At 36.5% G+C, this 22,372-nt stretch overlaps 1 protein-coding gene across 5 annotated transcripts in view; it reads right to left on the reverse strand.

Moving 5' to 3' along the window:
* Nucleotides 1–1,211: 1,211 nt before the first annotated feature.
* Nucleotides 1,212–22,372, reverse strand: part of PTPRK (protein tyrosine phosphatase receptor type K) — a 552,323-nt gene continuing 531,162 nt past the window's right edge. For all 5 annotated transcript variants that reach the window (XM_025865334.2, XM_073893909.1, XM_073893908.1 and 2 more), the window contains 12 exons: nt 21,453–21,489; nt 20,008–20,105; nt 19,475–19,591; nt 15,759–15,913; nt 13,345–13,480; nt 12,961–13,110; nt 11,900–12,073; nt 8,360–8,491; nt 8,088–8,213; nt 5,333–5,496; nt 4,666–4,801; nt 1,212–1,833 (listed from right to left, as the gene is read on the reverse strand). In XM_025865334.2, coding sequence (XP_025721119.1) covers nt 1,780–1,833; nt 4,666–4,801; nt 5,333–5,496; nt 8,088–8,213; nt 8,360–8,491; nt 11,900–12,073; nt 12,961–13,110; nt 13,345–13,480; nt 15,759–15,913; nt 19,475–19,591; nt 20,008–20,105; nt 21,453–21,489 — 1,479 coding nt within the window. In that variant the 3' untranslated portion in view covers nt 1,212–1,779. The remainder of the gene's footprint in view (nt 1,834–4,665; nt 4,802–5,332; nt 5,497–8,087; nt 8,214–8,359; nt 8,492–11,899; nt 12,074–12,960; nt 13,111–13,344; nt 13,481–15,758; nt 15,914–19,474; nt 19,592–20,007; nt 20,106–21,452; nt 21,490–22,372) is intronic.

Below are 22,372 nucleotides of genomic sequence, written 5' to 3' on the forward strand. Positions count from 1 at the left end.
AATCTGTTGACAAATCATTTACTTTCTCATTAGCTTCAACTGCAACATCTATAAGACAGGAATGATACTTACTTGTCAAGTTTGCTATAAGGAAGAAGTATGAAAATGTGTATTACGTAAAAAGATAGTGACGTACATATATAGCAACTAAAATCTTCTGGCCTTTTCCCCCTCCATTTATCTGGACTGGCTGATATTCAATTAAAAAAAAAAGGTATTAGTGCTTGGACATTCATTTTACTTTTAATAGAATTTTTGGGGTCTACTAGTATCAGTGAGAAGAGGCTATTTATTTGGGAATGAAGGCATGGAAGTTAAGAGAAAATATGTGCAAACAATTGTTGTAATTATAAAAACTTTATTTCACTCTTACTTTAGTTAAATCTTTCTAAGCACCATGTCATGTACTGGCAATCTAGGGGGAGTATACTGGAATGCTTTAGTCAATAACAAACTGCAAGCTGACGATGTGAAGTTACAGCTACATGGAGCATATGAACAAGACCACATTTAGAAAGGTTCACTTGCAAATCCCATGACAATGCACAAACAGGAATCTGGCATCGATTTGTTCACACTTCCTATGGTCAGAACCCAAAGCTTGTGCATGTAAGTATCAAAAGAAACACTCTATCATCTTGATGGTTTACAGTTTGCTAAAATTTGACTCTGAAAGCATAAACGTTGCCATTTTGTTTTCTTGACCAGTGCTTGCTCACAGGCTAACAAAATCAATTCCTTTAAAATTTAAACGATGCTTAAAGGGATGTTCAGCATTGCGCAAGTCATCAGCAAGGCCCTTGAATGTTTGCAATTCTCATGTATGATCACCAAACCATTATTTACCTAATGAAATTGTGAAAAATTACACATCTTCAGCAAAATGTTTTAATTTGGTCCTATATTAAAAGACCCAATTGCCAAGGTGTTTTACATAAGTTTAATTCACAAGCATGTACACAAGAGAATCACTATAAAGAACATCGTTTCCTGGTTTATGAATAAAAAGTTTATCCTCTACTTACACTAAAACATACAAAAAATAATCTACAAAAATCGTTTACAATTGATTTTAGTGAAAGAAAAAGCTTTCTTCAGAAAAGAAATGATTGTGTGGTGGTAGTATTTTAGCCATCAAAAAAGGAATGTAAGTAACCAATAAATATAATGTGCTTTCTCCATATAGACATATTTACACTTGAGTCTTTGGCTTATGTTTTTTTTTTTTCTAAAAAGAACTTTAAATGATCCAGCTACCATTGCACATCAAAAGAAAATAAGCCAGTTATATATATTTATATATTTATAGAGATCTGCTACACTGGAAACATATAAAAAATGAACTTTACTATGAATTTGCACAGCTTTTCTTACTTCCTCCTTAAAGAGTTAACATCTTTTATCTAAAAAAAAGGGAGAAAAATGCCACATAGAAATTTGTTAATTCATGCAACGTGTGGTGGTTGTTCTACCAGAACCAGGCGAGAAAAAGCTGCATATTCACTGTACAAACACTAATAAGTTCTCATTTGAATCTGTTCTTATTAAATATAATTTATGTGGCACGAAATGTTGATGCTTTCGTACAGTAATAGAAACTAATTGAGTCCTTTTTATTAAGATACACAACTTCGTAAGAAAAATACTTTTACTTCTCGAATGTAAAAGCCTCCCACCCCCCACATTAAAATCTTTCTGCAGAGGTGTAACAGGTACAACAGCTGCTGGCTCAACAGATGAACGGGCTTCTGCATGGACATACTCCGAGATCTCAGCCAACTAAGAAGATTCCAGGTACTCCAAAGCAACATCATAGCAGAAACGGTACTGCTCCTGAAAGAGGCGAAAACATAAGAGTTGAGAAAAGTTAAGAAAAAGGAGACTAATGGTGAACCACCACTCCCAATCGAACACCCAGCCACCGCTTAAAATTATTCAAGAATTACCCATTGGTTTTCCTACTATGTGGGAAAGTTTAATTTCTGGGCATACATATTTTATGTCTGAGTCTAATGATTGCTGTTTAAGGAAAAGGGACTTGATGTAAAAAGATATATTATCTTTGCCTCATATTTTCTACTCAGTTTTTGAAAATCTCCAGTATTTTTTTTTATCCAATTGTAATAGTAAAACCTGATCATTACAGAAAAACTGCCCAGTATAGAAAAATACAAGGAATCAGAAAAAGTGTTCCATAATTCTACTACTAGAAACAATTATTGGTAAAATACTGCCTGAGTTTTGTTCTAGTCTTTTTAAAGGCATGGTTGAAATAATTACTTTAGAATAAATATAATTATATACATAGATCTGAGAATATAAGTTTATATTTTATTTTCCTTTAACACTGTTATGTATCTTTTTCTTATGTTATTTAACATTTCTTTTCACACTACATAGAAGTCTAACATACAGATTTGACTTTTAGGTTGTTTTTATTTTTTCTTTAATATAAATAAATGCTACAGTGAAATATGCAAATATTCTTCTCCAAACTTCAGATATTTTTCCTTAGCAGGACCAAAAATAAAACAAAACAAAAAAACCAGTCATTTTAAACTGCCATTTACAAATTCTAAGTTTTTAATTTTTGATACAGCTTTTCATTCATCAGAGTATTTAAGTAAATTTTTCAAAAATGCTTAGTGGTTCTTAAGTTCTTTTGAGCTTATTATATGTGAAAATTTGTTTCTGCTCTCTTTGTATATTTAAGACAACGTGGTTGACAAAGTTTGAGTTAAAACTGCCCTTCCTCTAAGTCTAGCTATGTACTGCTCCATTATCAAGAATTTAGAAAAAATCAGACTGTATTACAAGTTATGACTTATAACATGTCATTAAAAATTTCTCAACTCAGTCCAAGTGGGTAAAATTCAGGCTGGAATGGAGAACAGTCTAAAATGCATATTATTTCTGAAGAGAACTTTCAGGTGTCTCCAGCAATAAACTAGGGTAATAAAAACTTCCCCCAAGAGACCTTTATCAATCCTACCCTTAATTATCAAGTAGGTGTGATTTAAATTAGCCTACCACTGTGGCAAGTGCATCTGAAGGGCCAAAAAGTGCCTGAAAACAGTTATGTCTCTTTAATCTGTCACTAGCAATTTTGTTTACACTCTTAATTTTCTTACCAAACTTGTCAGTTCAATTCAACAGCACACTGAACTCATCATTAACACTGATTAAACACAAATCAGAGGGTAGGTGTTCAATCAGGATTAATGGGACATGAATGTAAACATACATAGGAACTTTTTGGAAGGTTCTAGAATGGCTGAGTTTAACCAGAGATTTTCCCCCCTTAGTTACTGTAGGAAATTAGAGTTAAATGTGGAGGTAAAATTTGAATTCTGACACCAGAAGTGACCCCAGAAGTGATGAATTTAAGAAGATGTGATCTGAGACACAGAGGTGGAGTTTACATTAAGAAACCTTCAGACAGCAAAGAGTCAAAAGACATAACCACTACATTCTGTAAGAATACTTGAGAGTTCTACCTCAAAAATCCTTCAAATCCACCCCCCTTTCTCTACCTCCATTGCCACAATACTCCATTCAGCACCAACATCATCTTGTCCAGACAACAGCAATAATCCAAAGGATGAGCTGGAGGAGGGTCGGTTTGAGGGGGCTTGTAGAAGGGGAAAACGTCTGTTATCACTTGTAAAAGTGAAACGGTATAAATGTAACTCTTCAGATTTTTGTCTCAGGAAGCAATGCACTTTTTGTGTGAACAATCCATGAGCAGGAAGTGGTGAGAATACTTTAAGGGTTTATTGAATTGCTCATTTTAGTTATCTGATCATCTTGATAAATGTAGGGCAAGCAACAATTTTGCCTTGGTTTTTCTGGTTTACCTTTGTGTGAACATAAACTACACAGCTGCTCCTGACCTTATCCCACCTTGCACATATGTGTAACCCACAGACATCTCTCTTTAGAAGTAAAATGTGCTCGAGGAGTTTAACTTTTCTTTCTTACTGTTCGTACAGCTCCACCCAGATGAGCTCCCAACATACCCATTCCTATCGTCTCTTATTTTGTGAGCTATGTTCTGATTTTACGAGCCCTGGAAAATTCAGGTGGCATCATCTGAACCACTCACTCTAACTGGTAAAAGTTGAAAACTGTCAATGAGGCCAGTTTAAAATTTATAATTTGACCAGAAATGAAGAAGAATTATAGGTAACGACTAAAATAAACTTCATTTGACGATTAAGGACAGACATTAGGTGTCCAAAGTGCTGATACAACTCAGGAATATATCTGTTGGATGAATGCTTTACCAGTTAACCTAGATGCTTTAAGAAATGAAAAATAGACAAGAATAAGGACTAGAGAGTGGAATTTATTCTTATTATAAGAACTATTTACTAAAGTTTATTACAGCTAGTATGTATGGCTTATCACAGGAAAAAACCCACAATCCCATACATTTCCCAAATCAAGAGAAAATAGTTTTCATCGCAAACAGTTTCTGTAATATGTGATTAAGTTGCTGTGGGTAGAGAGAGATACTCAGCAGTTCATCAGTTAGGCAGGAAAGTCCCCACAAAGACTCACTTACACATCCTATTCCCTTGGGTGTATGAAGTCAACCCAATGAGTAGGTTATGATTATCTAATGTCTCTGCTCCCTTCTGTGTCTGAGACTCTGTGACTCACCGGAGCTTCCACCATGTTGGGCTTGCTGTTCCTCAGGGTCTTGACTGCATGGAATACATCCACCACATTTTGCCGCTTCACCATTTCAACAACAATGCCTATAGCACAGAACATACCACTTCGCCCACCACCATTTCTGGAAGCAAAGAAAGCCAAGGCATTTTAGATAGCAGCTTTTAGTCACCAGAGGTCACACAATCTTGTAGGTTGAGAAAATGAAAACATGATCTTCATTTTTTTTCCATTTTGTATTACTTTTGCTCCATTTGTACACATGTATGTGTAGATGGTAGAGCACAGGGACACGTGAAGATGATGTTAGCTCTGTAGCTTATGCTTAGGAACATGCTGAAGGCATGGGCTGCTGCAACTTCGATCCCTTGAAATTTTGGTACATTTGTAGGCTGTGTACATCAGAAAAGTGGTTCCGAGTAGTGTTTGAAAGACTTTAAATCATATGATAACTATATAATAATGGATGTTTAAAAAAATATGAAAATGAAAATTGGTAGTTAATTAGAGAATCACGAGACAGGAAGACTATTTGGAAATGCTATCTGTGGAGATCCACAAGATGTGGGCTGAGTGGAAACGTGGAAAATAGGAAGGCTGGTGAGGAAGTGAGCACCAGAGCCCCCATGTGGCCCAGCCAAGGCGCCATACTCACAAGCAGTGGATGATGGTTCGGCCCTCCCCTTCCTCACATTCCTCCTGCCATTTTTCCACCTGCAGTATCAGTTTCAAAAATGACCGTTTGGAGCCTGGCACTTCTCGGTGAGAGGCCCACCCTAGATACTGGAACTGCTGTACCATCAGATAACCTTCTTGTGGCTGTAGAGGGAAAAGCATTTTTCTGTAAATAAGTTGGGACTAGAATTTTAATAAAAAGTGAAGATGCATACATGTTTACACCATGACATAAATGCCATTTATAGTGGATTGAGTCTAGCTGGTAAGTCCAAAATATGTACATACTAGTACAGAAACATTCTAAGTTACAGAAGCAAGAAACATGAGAATTACCTTTATATAAGCTTCTCCCTCACACACCATATCCAATAATCAAGCACACACCTTAAATAACTTTCAAAGTCTTCTCCTCTTTATCATGGCTGACATCATTGCATCGGCCCAATCACCAATTATGATAATTACTTCCTAGTTGGTCTCCTTGAATAAACTTTGATCTCCTTCCAAGCCATTCTTACGGCAGCATCATGATTATTTTGAAATGCAAATATGATCTTGTCATTCCCCTGCTTTAATGGCTTCCAAATGATCTTACATAAAATCCAAATTGCTGCAGTGGCTTAAAAAATTTCTACATGATATGGCTCCACTTCCTTCCCCAACCTTCCCTTTACTATAACGCATTATTACACATTGGCCTTCTATTAGTCCATTTATCAAGTCATTTCTTGCCTGGGGAACTTTGCACAAACTCTCCATTTGGCCTCAGAGATCTCCTTGTTTGTGCCTCTCAATCCCAAAATTGTGATCAATTTTTCTTGGGTTTGCCTGGGACTCTTCTGGTCTTTGAACTGAAACTCGTGTGTCCTGGAAAACCTCTCTGTCCTGTGAACACCAGAAGAGTTGGTTCTCCCACCCCCAAATAGCTCCTACCGATTCTTCAAATTGTGCCTCAAAGATCATTACCCTAATGAAGTCTTCTCTAGTCACCCAGCTATGTCAGATCACTCAAACACTCTGGATTTCGTCCTTTTTCTCTAAAATTTCTCATATTTGTAAATAAATGATTATACAATGACTTGTTCAGTGCTTATCTTCCCTGATAAAATACAGATTCTTTAAGGATGAAGAAATCTCTCTCTTTCTCCCCTAAACTCTGTGTTGCTAGAACCTAGCAGAATACTGTCCAAAGAATAGTACTGTTGAATGAATGAACCAGAACATTAAGGCCTCATAAGAAAATGTTAAGAAAGTATTTGCAATACATGATAAGCTGTATCATAGCCATTAGATTTGAATTTCCACCTGGCAAGGGCTCACGCATCACAAGGACCTACTAGTATAACACCCAACTTCCCATTGGTGCATATTAAATATCTCATGAAGTGCATGATATTAAATAAGATTGGGAATAGAAAAAAAATCATGCACTAATAAGAACCAGAACACCAAACATAGGGGAAGATAAATAAACAAATACACCGATGAAAAAACACAGATTTCAGTTCCCATCCTTAGAATATTTTTCATATAAACAGCTCAATAAAAAGACAAGTCTTACTTTCTGAGTTTAGTGCTATGGTTTCTCAGCTAAAATATTACTAGAACCATAATGGAACAGATGTGCAGACATAATGAGATTCCATTTAAATTAACATCTAAGATATGCATGGATATTATGACATGATTTGAAGTTATCCTTTTTTTCTCCACTGAAATGAGCGACAGAATTGGCTATGACTATATCCTCTGCTTATAGTTATACATATAGACTTATTAACCAGAAACACATATAGCCATTTTGATATGAAAACACTGAAACATGACAATCTGAATCACACACTTAAAATTATACACATTCATAAAGCTGGTGCACTAAAAACAGAGTAATCCTCTCTAAAAAGAGAGTAATTCCATGGAAGCTACTAATGATTTCTTTTCAAATTCTGTTTGCTATTTGGCTACACAATCTAAACAGTTTTTATTAGCACTTTTTTTTTTTTTTTTTGCTTTTTTGGAGGACAGACTCCAGACTTAATATTATCATTTAGTGTAAAATATATGAAGGCTCAAGGAAAGAAAGATTTCTGAGAAACACAGCTGCTCCTTTGCTCCTGGGAAAAGTGGTACCAGTGCTGGTTCTACAATTCTCGGCAGAGCCAGATCCTGGGACATTCAGCGAGATGAAATTACAGGTGGAGGAGAATCAATGATGGCTGTGATTTACCTTTTCCCCTCATATGTGGGGTTCTCCCTTATAGGTAACAGTGACATGGAATCTTTCTATAATGGCTGTTCCGACAAATCCCTTCCTCCTGAGGTAAAGCTTTTTAGTTATCATCATTATTAAATACTTATTTTTCAATTATATGCCTCTTCTGGGCTGGATATCAATACTAATAAAACATGTAGTTGACCTTGATGAAAGTCCACTTATGCACAGAGACCAGGCTCAGACCATCAGACTCAGTTGAGTCAGTGCATGTGAATTTGGTTTCTGATGTAATACATTAAGTAACTGACCAGGACAGCCAGGTTCCTGCATTTCTGCTTTCCTGTTTTTGGGAATGCATTTTTCTTCTAATACTAAGGTATAAGATGATTACTAGCTTTGGGACTGATTATCTAACACCTATTAACTCCACTCTTCCTGTTGTCTGATTGGAATTATACCCCAACATGGTTATGTTCAGTTGCTCTGGATCAGCTCACGTAAAATATTAATGACTTACTCTTGTTAGATTGCATATCCTAAAAATCCGGTTTATCACATCACAGTCCATTGAACAAGATATACACTCCACTTGGATAGGGCCATATCGCAACATCCCTTCCTCTGGCCAGTACTGAGGACACCCCTAGATGATGAATATTTTGGGGGAAAAAAAAACCAAAATGAGCATTATTTTTCTCCAATGAGGGTAGTATGAAGCGGATTTTAACATCTTATTACTACTTCATTAAGTTGCGTATGAGTACACAGAAGCAACTCCCAGCCATTAACCTGGGACAAGTCGACTTCATTCAACATCACGATGGAGGTACAGCCATAATCATACACTAATCTCCAGAAGTCTTTCACAGTGTTCGGCAACGGGTACTGTGTGACAATGAAAGCAGCTGGTTGCCGGTAACTCTGTGAAGAAACAAGGTAGATGGGAAAACATGAGAACTTAAAATGAATGATCAGTCGTACAAGCCAATTCAACACATCTCAAGGTAGGACCAGGTAAGGTGTTAACAGCCCCACGTGGAGAGGGAGCCGGACACTGCCTAAGCCACAGAATAAGAGATGTGGGCCACTGAGATGTACTGGAGCCACTACTTTGTCAATCTGATGGCAGAACTTCAAAGTCTCAACAGCAATTCAAGTTTTACCTTGCTGAGAGAAGTAAATAGAGGACAAAAACAAAAGAAGAAACTAAAGAACTTCTTAAGGTTAAGATCCTCCATGAGGTACCTGTGGGCTCTTTCAGTGTTTCAAAGGTAATCAATCTGAGAGGCTGAAGGCACACAATTCCCTGGTGTGTATGTACGTATATCTGTGTCTCTATCTATCTATCATCTATCTATCTTCTATCATTTATCAACATCTATCAACATATACATATATACTTCAATATTGTATATTTTATATATATTTATATAGAGATATAAATCTGATTTATATCTATATATAAAACTGCTGGGTTCTCTTCCATTTCAAGTAAGAAAAACCATATATGCCTCAAACTTGTGTGCTTTTACATTATATGGATATTATCAGCACATTCTGTTGATCCTGCAGGCCCATCCCAGTTTCCTGGGCATTTCTAATGTATATTCATGGTCAGAATGATAGTTTCAATCACTTAAGATTTTTCTTAAAGTGAAATGCACTTCTTGGCTCCACCTATAAGGGAATGGCTCCTTTTTTTACCAAGTGCTCCCTGACTGGGACGTGACACATTATCTCTATCCAGAAGGAGAGGGTATGCTCATGTGACCTGGGCAATCTGTCATTCTGCAAACTAATGATCTATATTTCTATGTATTAAATAGTTTGTAAAAAAATGACTAGACAGTTGCCTGAGATAGATTTCCTTCATGCTGATAAAAATTGTCAGTGATCCCCTAACTCATTTGTACCATTTAACTCTTCTAGTTTTTCAAGGGTCTTAACATCAGTGTAGAAACGGATTCTTGAATATTGATCTTATCGCCATTTGGGAAATGCTGCTAACCATGGCATTCAGCTCCAAGGAAGACCGTGGGATAAATCTGAGTGCTGACAGTTCAAATGGCTGCTTCTAAATGACCTCAAGCCTCACAGAGTTACACCTGCCTCTGAGGTGAGTGTCTCCTAAGAAAATATGAAGGCTCATGAAAAAGGGTCAGAAGAATAACTTTCCTTCCAATCACATGTCTGTTCCATGGGAAGGCAAGCTATTTACTCAGTTTTTGAGTCACAGGGGAGGGGAGATGGATGACATGATGTGAGGGACACAGGTGCTTTCCTAGATCTTTCCTCTGTAAGGACGAGAGCACATCTGAGGCTTTGAAATCACAGAATCCTTGGCCTTACCTCCTAATGCTTCACAATCATGGCACAAGGATACAGAACACTGAGCATGTTGCTAGAGGGTAGAGGGAGTGGGGAGTGCTGACCAGCGAGCTCTGTTCTTATAAGACAAACCAAACCTAACTTTTCTGAGGCCCCAACTACCACTACTGAATCCACCCGACGGTCTCAATTATGAAATGTATCTATGTTGAATCATAGGGAATTAAGCAGAGAGTAGAAACAGGTAGAGAACAAGGTTCAGTCTTCCTATTGACTAGAAAACAACCTGGAAATGAAGAAAAATTTGACAGCGATCGATGCCAAAGACAAAAAATGCCTCAGACCTACGCCTCATCAATCTCTTTCCTAACAGTATTTTCTCCTTCCCTTTTCCACACAGCCTTTTAAAATTCCAAATCTAGACTCAGAAACAAAAAGGTCTTGTGTGTTTTCTCTGTATTTAGTATATTTGTCTTTCCAGACAATTAAAATGGGAAGAAAAAGATAACAATGAGGATCCGGTGTGATTTCAGTGGATGTGATTAATGAAAAGGCAAGATTCTGGTCATAGCAAGAATGGGAATTTTTCTTTCTTTCTTTTTTTTTTTTAGATTTTATTTATTTATGACAGAGAATGAGAGAGAGAGAGAGAGAGAGAGAGAGAGCACATGAGAAGGGGGAGGGTCAGAGGGAGAAGCAGACTCCCTGCTGAGCAGGGAGCCTGATGCGGGACTCGATCCCGGGACTCCAGGATCATGACCTGAGCCAAAGGCAGTCGCTTAACCAACTGAGCCACCCAGGCACCCAAGAATGGGAACTTTTCACTTGAGCTTGTCTTTAGACTATTCTGCTCTGCAACATAAAAAGAGCAAAGTAACTGGCTAAAAGACTAGTCTCAGAAGTAGAAAGTAGGCTTTCTAAGTCTCTACTATCAGAAGCTAATTTTCAAAAACACAATAGGAGCAACAATGCAGAAAGCTTCATTATTAGTCACACAGGGACTAATTTCTCCTGGCTATGGTTCTATAGATGAAAAGGCAAAACCTAGAAATGTTTACAAATGAAGATGATGAGCTGTTTAAAAGGATTCTGAACCTGGAGAGCCTTCTTGCTTCTTTCCAAGGTAACCTAGCAAGGTAGCCAAGGACTGACTTAAAACTCTCTCCCCCTGTTATTCTGTCTATGGGATGCTAACCTGCTGAGGATATGCTTTACCACTTACACTTTGTGATGGTTGGAGTGGGGCAAGACAGTTTTTTCATTAACGATGGATGTATTAACATGTATCCTCGGTGCCTTCTCCTAGTTATTTATAAAGGGTCTCTAATAATTATTGGCCGATAAAACAAGCTAGCCATAAATTACTGGAACATTAAATGTCAGAGATAAAGATTTCCCAAATTAACACAACTTCCGTAAGATAAGGCATTATGTGGCTTTAAAGATTCATTCCTCACCTAATATACATAAGCATGATTTTCTTTTTCTTTTTTTAAAGATTTTATCTATTTATTTGAGAGAGAGAATGAGATAGAGAGAGCATGAGAGGGGGGAGGGTCAGAGGGAGAAGCAGACTCCCCGCTGAGCAGGGAGCCCGATGCGGGACTCGATCCCGGAACTCCAGGATCATGACCTGAGCCAAAGGCAGTCGCCCAACCAACTCCAGGATCATGACCTGAGCCAAAGGCAGTCGCCCAGCCACCCGGGCGCCCCATAAGCATGATTTTCTTTTCTGAAAATAATTATGATGGAAAATATGACCTGCAGGTATTTCCTGTACAGAATATAATAATTGACAACCAAGCTCCAAACTTACAATGGGGCCTAAAACTTAGAGCTCCTAAGAATTCCTGCAGGGGAAATTCAAAATCATTCTCAAAAAAATTTCCAATTTTCCTTTCTAGGCCCTGTTAATTTTCTTGAAAAGAAAACCAGCCAGTGTTCATCCCCATCATGTAGCTTTTCATGACACCTCTTGCTAACAAAGACGCAGTCTCTTACGTCCATGAGCGCAGCATTGATGTAGTTACTACTCTCCCCATCAATTGTAATTAAAAAAGGCAGACATCTGTCAGGTGGCAGCATGTCCATAAAACGATTCTTGTCATGATTCCTTGGCAGGCACGCTATACTGCAGTCTTCAGCTTGTAGTCGAGGGGTGACTGAATTCAAAGTCTAAAAAGAAAAGGGAACCTAGGTTAAAAGCAAGTGACCCATTTAATAGCACAGAGCAGATCCATCGAGTATCTGGGAGGCCAAGTACAAAGGGAAGGATTTGTACCAGGCGACGGCATTTGCCATGATGACAGGCTGATAGACTTAATTAAAGCTACTGAAGCCTGAGAAGTGACAAAGAAACAATGTACACATTGTTCACTGTGTTTCCTAAAAGGAAAAGGGAAGCCAAAAACCGCCGCTACCTGCAAAAGGCACTGCCTAACCAAAGAAAACAGAATTAGAGTGGTCCATAACGATGACCCATCATCAAAGTTGGAAACTATCACCTGGAGTAACATTTTGGCATGCCATATTTGAAAACAGGGTAGAAGAAGCTAGAAAGAGCACTGCACAGAGGATCAAAGTATTAGGTGTCCGGAGCCCCTCTTGACTTCACATTCACACACCTTCAGGGATGTTTTAAGGGCAGTGAAAACATTTGGGGTTATTTAGAGACAATGTTTGGTACAAACTTCAGCTATTATTATTAATGCGCTTGATCTCACCTTGTGAGTGACACAGAAGGTTAAAATCCATAAGTCTGCATAAAAAAAGGTTATAAATACACACAAATCACCACCAAGCTTGACTTTTATGATACCTTTCCCCATACTCTTCCCTGAGTCTGAACTCATTTGCCCTTCCAGATACAGCAGATATGAGCTCATTAATACCACAGTGACTCCATAATATGTATAATGAAAGAGACAGGTATTATATTATACTTAAAATAGGGTTAAAAGTTATAAGTTTGACCTGAAAGACCTTTCTGAGAGGAATTAATAATGCCCAGAACACACTGTAATAAGTTGCTCATAAAAGAAGCTCTAGAAATAAGTAAATACCTGGAATTCATCTTTGAGATGTGAAGAGTTAGTCTGAGAGTCTATTCTAATCATATCAAAATAGGCAGCTTTAAATTCACAGACAGGTATAGCAGTTTCTCCACATAAACAGGCTTCTAAAATGGCATCATGAATAAAAATGTATTGTTCCTAAGAAAGGAAAAAAAAAAATCAAACTATTTTAATAACAATCTTCTGTCATCAAAGGTAGAGAATACAAAGAATTTTCTCTATATAGAAACATTAATAATGATATCAATATTTTCCTATATGACTTGATGAGGTAATATTGATTCTATGTGAAAAACATTGTTTTTGATAATGTTGGAACTTAAAAAAAAAAAAAGAAGCCATCAGAGATCAATCAGCATCCAGACAGCATACCTCTGTCTGGACCATGTTGATACGACGAGATCTTAAGGCTTTGACACAGTTGTAGATGTCGACAACACCCTCTCTTTCAGCCATGTCCAGCATGATGTCGATCACAATGTAACAGCCAGTTCGTCCAGCACCAGCACTGAAAAAAATTAAAACAAATCTAAAGAATTGAAAGATGTACGTTCTTGCAATCTTATTAAAGATCCTTTCAACTGTCAGCTAGGTGGAATCAAAGTGATTTAATAAACCGCAAGATGTAATTTGTATGTTACATAAAACACTTATTTAATGTACACTGGAGCATGAGTTTGAAATTAAAACGATAAACTTTGTATATCAAATTGTGTTTTACACATAATGTATATATGTTGTTCAAGTTCCACAGCTCTCATACAAATCTTCATTCTTTGGAAATCTAATGCACATGATTTTAAGCTCACAGAACTGGCCAAGGGGTGGATTTGTGCTTTAAGATTTAACCTTAAAAATATTCTTACTCATATACTTGTGGGTCCTCTGGCAAAATGCAAGAATGCTGGCTCACTGTTTTAGTCTGACAGACTCTTGTAAATACCAAGTCAAAGAAAATTAATTCTGAAACATTTACTGGGAAATCTGAGGAGTCACAATTCAGAGGAAGTGCTAATGGTGACGGTGGGGAGGAAAATGGTGGTTATCAATGAGGAGAAGGCCAATAGTAGAAAGAATATTTGGTGATCTGAAGGAAAAATGAAAATGAATAGTTAGGTATAGAATATAATTCTTTACAGGTCACAAAGATAGCCACTATCTCACTGTATTTAATTCAGTCATTGAATCTTAACATACCACTGATTGTTTTACCTCTTGGGAATGTTTCTTCAATTTTTTAAAAAGATTTATTTATTTATTTTAGAGACAGAGAATGTGAGGGGGGAGGGGCAGACAAAGAGAGAGAATCTCAGAGACTCCCTGCTGAGCGGGGAGCCCCATGTGAGGCTCGATCTCATGACCCCAAGATCATGACCTAAGCCAAAATCAAGAGTCGGACCCTTAACTGACTGAGCTACCCAGGCAGCTCTCCTCAATTTTATATATAAAAATCAACAGTGCAAATAAGATATAGTTGGGATTTGGTGGGGGGGTGGAATTTCACTTGGTAGTCAGCTTCCTCTTTTTTATAAATTCACAGATATCTGAGTATAAGTGAAAAATGACACTTCTTGTTTCAAGAGAGTATCTGAGAATCTTGGACCACTTCTGAAGCAAGCAAATCATAGGAAAGTCAACCTCTATGATAAGTCAAGACACTCCTGAATTGAAAACCCATTTATCTCATTTTCTAAATGCATAGACTGGCTATTAACATTATTTCTTTGTTGTCCAGATTTGGTCACTTCTCTTAAACATACTATTCTTTAAGAAATTTAAGTAAAAGATATTGTGGGTATCTCTCTCTCTTTCCTTTTTTTTCTTTTTCTTTTTCCTACCATCTTCTCAATCACTGTTCCCAGGGTTTGAGACAGGAAAGCAACTGAGGAGTACGTCAGATTTCCTGAGGAGGACTGAACTGAAGTTTTTTTTTCAGCGTACACAGTATCTGATCCTTATGGGATGCCTTATTTTTATGTCAGTCTCTGTGCTGTTTTCCCTCTTCCATATGTGGTCATTTAAATTCTGAATAGGTTGGATTTTCAGAAAAAAAAATGCTTAAGTACAACCTATTATCTAGCTTGGAGGGGATGGCATTTGAGAATGGTGTGCAGCATTTAGGAAAAGCTTTTCAGATTCAGTGCATATTTTTCTGTTCATATCTCAAAATGAGGCCATGTAATTTGCTTTTAGTGTCTCTGAATGCTTGTTTTAAGAGAAGTTTCTAATCAGAAGGAAGCCTGGATATAATGTTCACATTTTTCTGGCATATATTTGCTGGATCTCACTGATGTAGTTTTTAAGGTCCTCTGATGGATGGCTTTTTTTTTTTTTAATTCTTAAATAGCTGTTCTATAGCACAAATTCTTGCAATCTAGGCCATTTAGTAACTCTGTATGTCTCAAATTTAGTTTTAAAAGCTGGGTTTCTATTGGGAATTTACTAGATTGGCAAGAAATTTCTATTTTAACCTCCCATTCCATACAATATGGGATTTGCAAAAGATAGGAAAAAACAAAACAAAACAAAACCCAAACACAGATGTTGCCACTAAAAGACAGAGTTTCCACACACGCATTTGTGAACAACACTACACACATTAGGATGAATGTATTTATTTTTTAAGTTTCTATTTTATATCCTCCTTAGAGCTAACTTTTTTTTTTTTTAAATACATGTAAGCCAGAACCTTGTAAGCATGCACTAGTTTTGTGCTTGAAGGCCTCGGCTTCGTACTTTAAAAAAGCTGGCTGTATACAGTCCAGAGCGTCCGGTCCAGCACTCACCTGCAATGCACAACGATGGGGCCGGCACTGGGAGGGTTGGAGAACTTCACTCGCCGGATAAAGGAAAGAAGGCCTGTGGCATGGTATGGTACACCGTGGTCAGGCCAGCCGGTGAAATGGAACTGTTTCACTTCACGGATCTCATTGTAGCCCCTCTGTGCAAACATGTAAACAAGTGTTTTCAAAAGAGCCCAAATAGGTGGCGCCTGGGTGGCTCAGTCGTTAAGCGTCTGCCTTCAGCTCAGGTCATGACCCCAGGGTCCTGGGATCGAGCCCCACATCGGGCTCCCTGCTCGGTGGGAAGCCTGCTTCTCCCTCTCCCACTCCCCCTGCTTGTGTTCCCTCTTTCACTGTGTCTCTCTCTGTCAAATAAACAAAATCTTAAAAAAAAAAAAAGGGCCCAAATAAAGCCATTCAACACCAGTCATAGGCACTAGATCTGGTTGACAATGAAAAAAACAAAAAATGAAGAATCTATCAAAGATCAGGCTTTTTTTGAAAAAGGGTGCTGGCCTGACACAGTCGAGGAACTTACCTTTCTTGTCCGACACCTGCCAAAGAAAGACAATTAGAAGTCTTGCTCAGTTCTACAACCCTGTGTAAATTTTTATTTACCTTGACAGTTTGTTCCTTACTTGGAGTGACAACACATAAAATTATTAGGAGAAAAGGAAAAAAAAACAAAAAAACGGGAAAGCTAAAATGCTGCCCTATTGACCTGAGGCACTGAGTTTTCGAGGGGTGAATAAAAAAGCAACTTTCTAGCTTCTCACCTCAAAAAGATTTTAATGCTTTACTTATCCATGTTGAAAATGGTTTTGAAGCACAGCATGTGGGGATTTTCCAGCACAGTGCTACTTTAGATTGTTTCATAAAAATATACAGACAACTAAACTGTTCTTTGGCCAAACGATTTTTCCTAATTCTGAGAAATAATGCAGCACCGAGTATTATTTATAGTAACAAAAGTACAAAATGAAAGGGAAGCATCATTGTAATGCCTCTTTCCGATTGGGTTAATTTAAGAGAACTTTTAAATGCACACCTCAAAGCTTTTTCCTTTTGGTTGAAGAAGCCTGTAGATTGTGTTAGCACAACTTAGAGCTTACATAGAGTGTTACGGAGTTTATTTGTAAGAATCCACATCTGTAGTCCCCAAACCCCCACAGTAATCTATATAATTCCAGGGGCACTATGAGCTGTCTGTGGTATCTCCATCTCACTTGTTCTGACTTCAGAACAGGGAGAAAAATGTCAGGAAATAAATGAACCAAATTGAGAACGTTTAGATTCTGTCCTATAGAGATAGACCAACCAAGAGCACCAAAGCCAGTGATCAGGTCGTCTTATTCTTTCTAGATCTAGTCCCTACATGATACCCTACACAAAGTAGGGCTCAAAAGATAATTATAATAATGACAATGATAAACACTCTCATGGAATCATACAAATAGAAAAATCCCTTTCTTTACTACTTTTCAAGTCAACTCCAGTGAGGAAGATCATAAATTGTTCCAAGACCTGATTTCAGATAGTTACCTCCCCTCCTCCATATTAATTCTTTTACTGCAGGTGCTTGCTGTAAGAGAGCCTTGTTCTTTTTAGTAAACTTCAGTAAAAAGTTCTTTTTAATATCTGGCAAGGCATATTCCCTTACTGCTCTTTCTATTTAAATTTTCTTAAGTAATTTTCAAATACGTGGTTTTCAAAAAAACCAAACTACTCTTTTCTAGTTCTAAATAGCAAGAAGTCAAATTAAAAATAAAAACCCAATAATGTTCCAATTAGTATTAGACATTAACTACAGAAAGTGGTGTTAATATAAAACATTCCCATTCTGGGCCATGGTGCATGTCTCCACTTACTGATTCACATCATATTTTATGTCCTTTAATACACTTTTGAAGATTTAGTCACTTAGGACCTATATCTCTGTTGAATTTATTCCTAGATACTTTAAAATTTTTTTAAAGAGACTGAAAGAGATTTTGTAATGTCTACTACTGTTTCCTGCAAATATACAGACAAGCTATCATTTATGAATATTTATCTTGATTTAGCCACTTCAATGATTAGTAGTTCCATTTTAAAATATTTCTAGTTTTCTTGGTATAAGATAACTTCATGTTAAAATAATCTTATCTTTTCTAACAGTTAAGCAATTTATTCCTTTTGTTGTCTTACTTCATTTACTAGAACTTCCCCAGATTTTGAATACTAGTGAGACTGATTATCCACGTCACACTCCTGATTACATAGCAATACCTTTAGGGTTTTCACTCCTTAATATGCATGCTATTAGTTACTGTTGAAAGACCTTTATCATGTTTAAGTAGCCTCCTTATTTTCCTATTATAGATTATTTCTATAAATTTCTATTATTTACTTTTAAGTAAAAATAAGTACATTACAATATCTATTAATAAAACCATATGTTTTTGCTCCTTTGATGAAGACGCAATGAAGTATTTGGCTAGATTTCCTACCACAAGTGTCATATCTTTGCATTCCTAGAAAACAATCATTATAGATCATGTTGTGATGTTTTCTTAATTCACAGCTGGGTTTCAAATTTTCAATATTTTATTTTGAAGTTTTTTCAAGCATGTTCTTGAATGAAATTGGTGTGTAAAGTGTGTGCGCACAGAGAGAGAGAGGAGAGGAGAGGAGGGGGCGGGTGGGGGAGAGAAAGAGAAAGAGAGAGAAAGAGGGAGGGAGATTTAAGAAAAGACAGAGAGGCAGGGCCCCTGGGGGGCTCAGTCAGTTGAGTGTCTGCCTTCGGCTCAGGTCATGATCCTGGAGCTCCGCTCAGTGGGGAGTCTGCTTCTCCCTCTGCCCCTCACCCTGCTTGTGCTCTCTCTCTCTTACTCTCTCTCAAATAAATAAATAAAATTATTAAAAAAAAAAAGAGAGGAGAGAGAGGAGCTTGAGAGAGTGCCATCTTTACCTGGTTATGTTATCACAGTTATGCTAGCTTTTAAAATATATTTAGTTGGTTTTAATGGTCTTCTAAGGTCTAAACAATTTTATTAACATAGGCATCAACTGTTCTCTAAAAGCTAAAGAAACCTCAACTATAAAACCATAGTGAAATTTCACTGGTAAATTTTAAGATTCTATTTTCTTCTATCATCTGTTCAGGTTTCTAAGTCTTCTTGGGTCAAATTTTGAGAATCAGTATTTACTCTAGTAAATATAAGGGTATTTAGACTAAAATCTCTGTCTCCAAGTTTATACGTAATATTTTTTTTATTGCTTTCCTAACAGCAAGTATTACTGTAGTTATGTCTTTTTTGTGTTTTCTAATATTGCATAGTTTTGATTGTCCCCCTCATTTAGAATTGACAGTGCTTTAGTTCTTTCATTGATCTTTTCAAGGAACTAGCTGTTTGATCTCATTTATTCTTTTTTGTCGGTTTTTGGTTTATATTTAATTTTTCTTTTGTTCTTTTGATTTTCTCTGATTTTCTAGTTTGTGATTTTTCACATGATTCTAGACCACGTTTCAAAATAGAAATCATTTATGTATTTAACATGTATCCCAAGGTTCACAAACATGCCTGGCACATGGCATGCTCTTGAATAAATATTTGTGGAATGAATGAATGAATGGATAGATTCTATAGCATCATCAAAACAAATATTGATGGGGACTTTAGGAGAAAAAAAGGTTTCAATAAACATGTTTTAAATAAAGAGAATTTTAGGGTACTTACTCTTTCCAGGGTGAATGTCCTAACTACATATTCAGCAAGTGGCTCCATTTCCACACAAGTTACTTTGAAGTCACCATAAACTTCAGTATCATCGGGCCAATACTTATAGCATTTAACCTAAATGACAAAAAGGGTATATAAAGTGGGCCTGAATACACATTAACCAAGATGATCTATTTCCAGTACTAACTCTTTAGGTTACAGTAAAAATACAGGTAAAGAAAAACTATATATGAGATAAAAGAATCTACTACACAATAAATAGAAAAACTTTGTGTAGTCTCATTATAATACATAAGCCCTATGATGCTATTAGAATCTAGTATAAAATCAGAGTTTCTTTCATTACTCAATAAAGAAATCAAATAATTTCTCAGCCGTCAAAGGTCCACTGAGGAGCACTCAATTGAAATGCTATGCCTATGAATTTTTAAAACAACTGAATGAGATTCTATTTTAAGTGTGTTATGTTTGGCTACTAAACTTATACTCATGTTTTGTGAACAGGAAAAAAAAAACTTGTTTTCTCTTACCCGGCCAACCTCAACTAAATTTGTAACCATCACAATGCAGACAGACTGTTCTTGCCAGATCATTCTCCAGAAATCATATACTGTTTCATGAACTGGGCCTTTGAAGAAATTAATTTGAATATTGTATTATCAGAGAAATTTTGTGGTTAGAAGAAATAAGTGGTAAGAAGTATGCATAAGGTACAAATAAAAGTAAACTAAATAAGCCAATAAATAATATGTTTAACACAGAATGTCACTGAAATTACTTAAATTCAGTTTGTATCTAAATTCACACTATAGCAAAAACATAGGCATATGTAACTTTTTTTTTTTTCAATTTACCTTCTATACTTCCCATGTAGAAGAAGATACACTAGATTCTAGGGTACTTAAAGCTTTCACTAAGTTAATTTGATGGATCTTCAAATATATGTTAAAAACAGGAAGTCTTATTCCACTGTCAACCAAACAGCATGTATTACCAATTAAATATACCCACATCATTTATAAAACAGTGCATGTTTAGGGGTTAACGAAGAAACAGCCCTACATATAGGCACACATCCCAGCCTTATATTATCATCTCCAGACCGCTAACATATCTAATGGGTTATACTCTACTCAGTGCCACAAGCAAACAAATCTAGAATATTGTTCACCATGGATGATCTTTAACTTTAAAGAGCTTACAATTCAACTCAGTTAATCCAAAGATATGTGAAAATACTCAGAAAATGGTCTCTGTCAGAACAGCAAACAGAGCTTCTGATTTACTTCCCTCTTTTAAGAAATAAATGGATAGGCAGGTTTCTCTTCTGATGGCCAGTGGTCAATATGGAGAGACAACTAAAGGTGTTTTAGGATGCTCTTATTCCCCAGTGTGCCACTCTAACAAGGTTTTTCTGCCTTTTTCTTATTTCCTACATAGCACGAACTTGACAGAGTTCCCTTTAGCCCTTCGTTTTGTCTGTCTTGACGTAAAAAATTTGCTGGAAGACAGTCTAACATCTCATTGTAACAATATCAGTCTTGGATAATCCTCCATTCCAGGACCACAGACCTTGTTACCAAAAAAAGGGCAACTTATACAAGGTGAGACTTCTCTTGCTTTCACCAGAAGTAATTCCTGTGTCCAGCGCTATTGACTAGTGTACTCTGGGACATCAGAATACCAAAACCCAAACCACAAACAAGCAGCTTCTCTTTTATTTTAATTAAAAAATAAAGTGAGCTTTAATTTATCTGTGTTTTACACAGATAAAACAACTTGTATTATACAAATGAATAAAGAGCAGTCTCAGATGACCTGATCTTTTCAGTTAAGTCAGATAAAAATGGCAAAAAACAAAAAAAAGAAAACAAAAAAACCAAAACAAACCACAAAACCATAAACCAGAGCAACACCATATGGATGAAAAAGCAAGTCTGGTTGCTCTAGAACATTTAAAAAGGTCATGTTTTACCTTGAGTTGCAATGTAGTGGCTTGGTCTCTGGTAGCCCTAAAATAGGAGAACAAATTGGTTATCATTTTACATCAGTATCAGAAATAAATGAATGAAGGCATAAAAAGATGAAGACAACCACCTGTTAAGATTAAGTTATAGTAAAAAGTCCAGAAATGAGTAGTGAACTCAGAGTTCACTTCTCAAACCTAGGTTATCTGAAAGGTAAACATAAAACAAAAATTAAATGTTTTAAGGGCTCAGATTAGAATATGTATTGCATAATTGAGTTTTGTTTGCTAGGGAATAACCTCGTAGATATTGTTTGGTTTTACTAAAATGTTTATGCCTTCATGTTAATCTTTAGTCATTCATTCCTGGCAAATGGTGTTCAAAAATATTAATTCTCATCTTATCATCCAAAAGTACAACACACTGCATTACAAATGGACAACAACATATTAGAACCATAAAAAAATAACAGAACATTCCAATGTTAGAGCTGGACAATGCATGTGTGCATTAAGTCAAAGTCCTGCTGAGCTATTTTAGAGAATATTCCTGTACTATAATATGTTCAGGAATCTGCCGAAACTATTTTGTGTGTGCTGATAATATTAGTTCACACACACATAATTACAGGTACACACATATATAGGGAAAGAAGAGTTTTAAATAAAATACATCTAATCCTGAACAAAAAATTTAGCACTTTTTTCTTTTTAGTGTGCCAAGAGCTTTAGGTGGTTAAACATTTAATACTGTTTCAACAAAGAAATTATTCCTGATAAGAAATAAGTTGTTAGTTGCTCTCAATTGATTTGAATTCCGGTACATCATGAGTAGCACAACTGTTAACGGTATAATAGGGTTAAGCTTCAAATTTGTTTTGTATTTATGAAAGGACTTTAGCAAAAGCCTGTGGTACAATTTGTCCACA

The sequence above is a fragment of the Callorhinus ursinus genome, unplaced genomic scaffold, assembly GCF_003265705.2.
Source record: "Callorhinus ursinus isolate GAN/ISIS: 27379988/994484 unplaced genomic scaffold, GSC_fseal_2.0 scaffold6, whole genome shotgun sequence".
Lineage (NCBI taxonomy): Eukaryota > Metazoa > Chordata > Mammalia > Carnivora > Otariidae > Callorhinus > Callorhinus ursinus.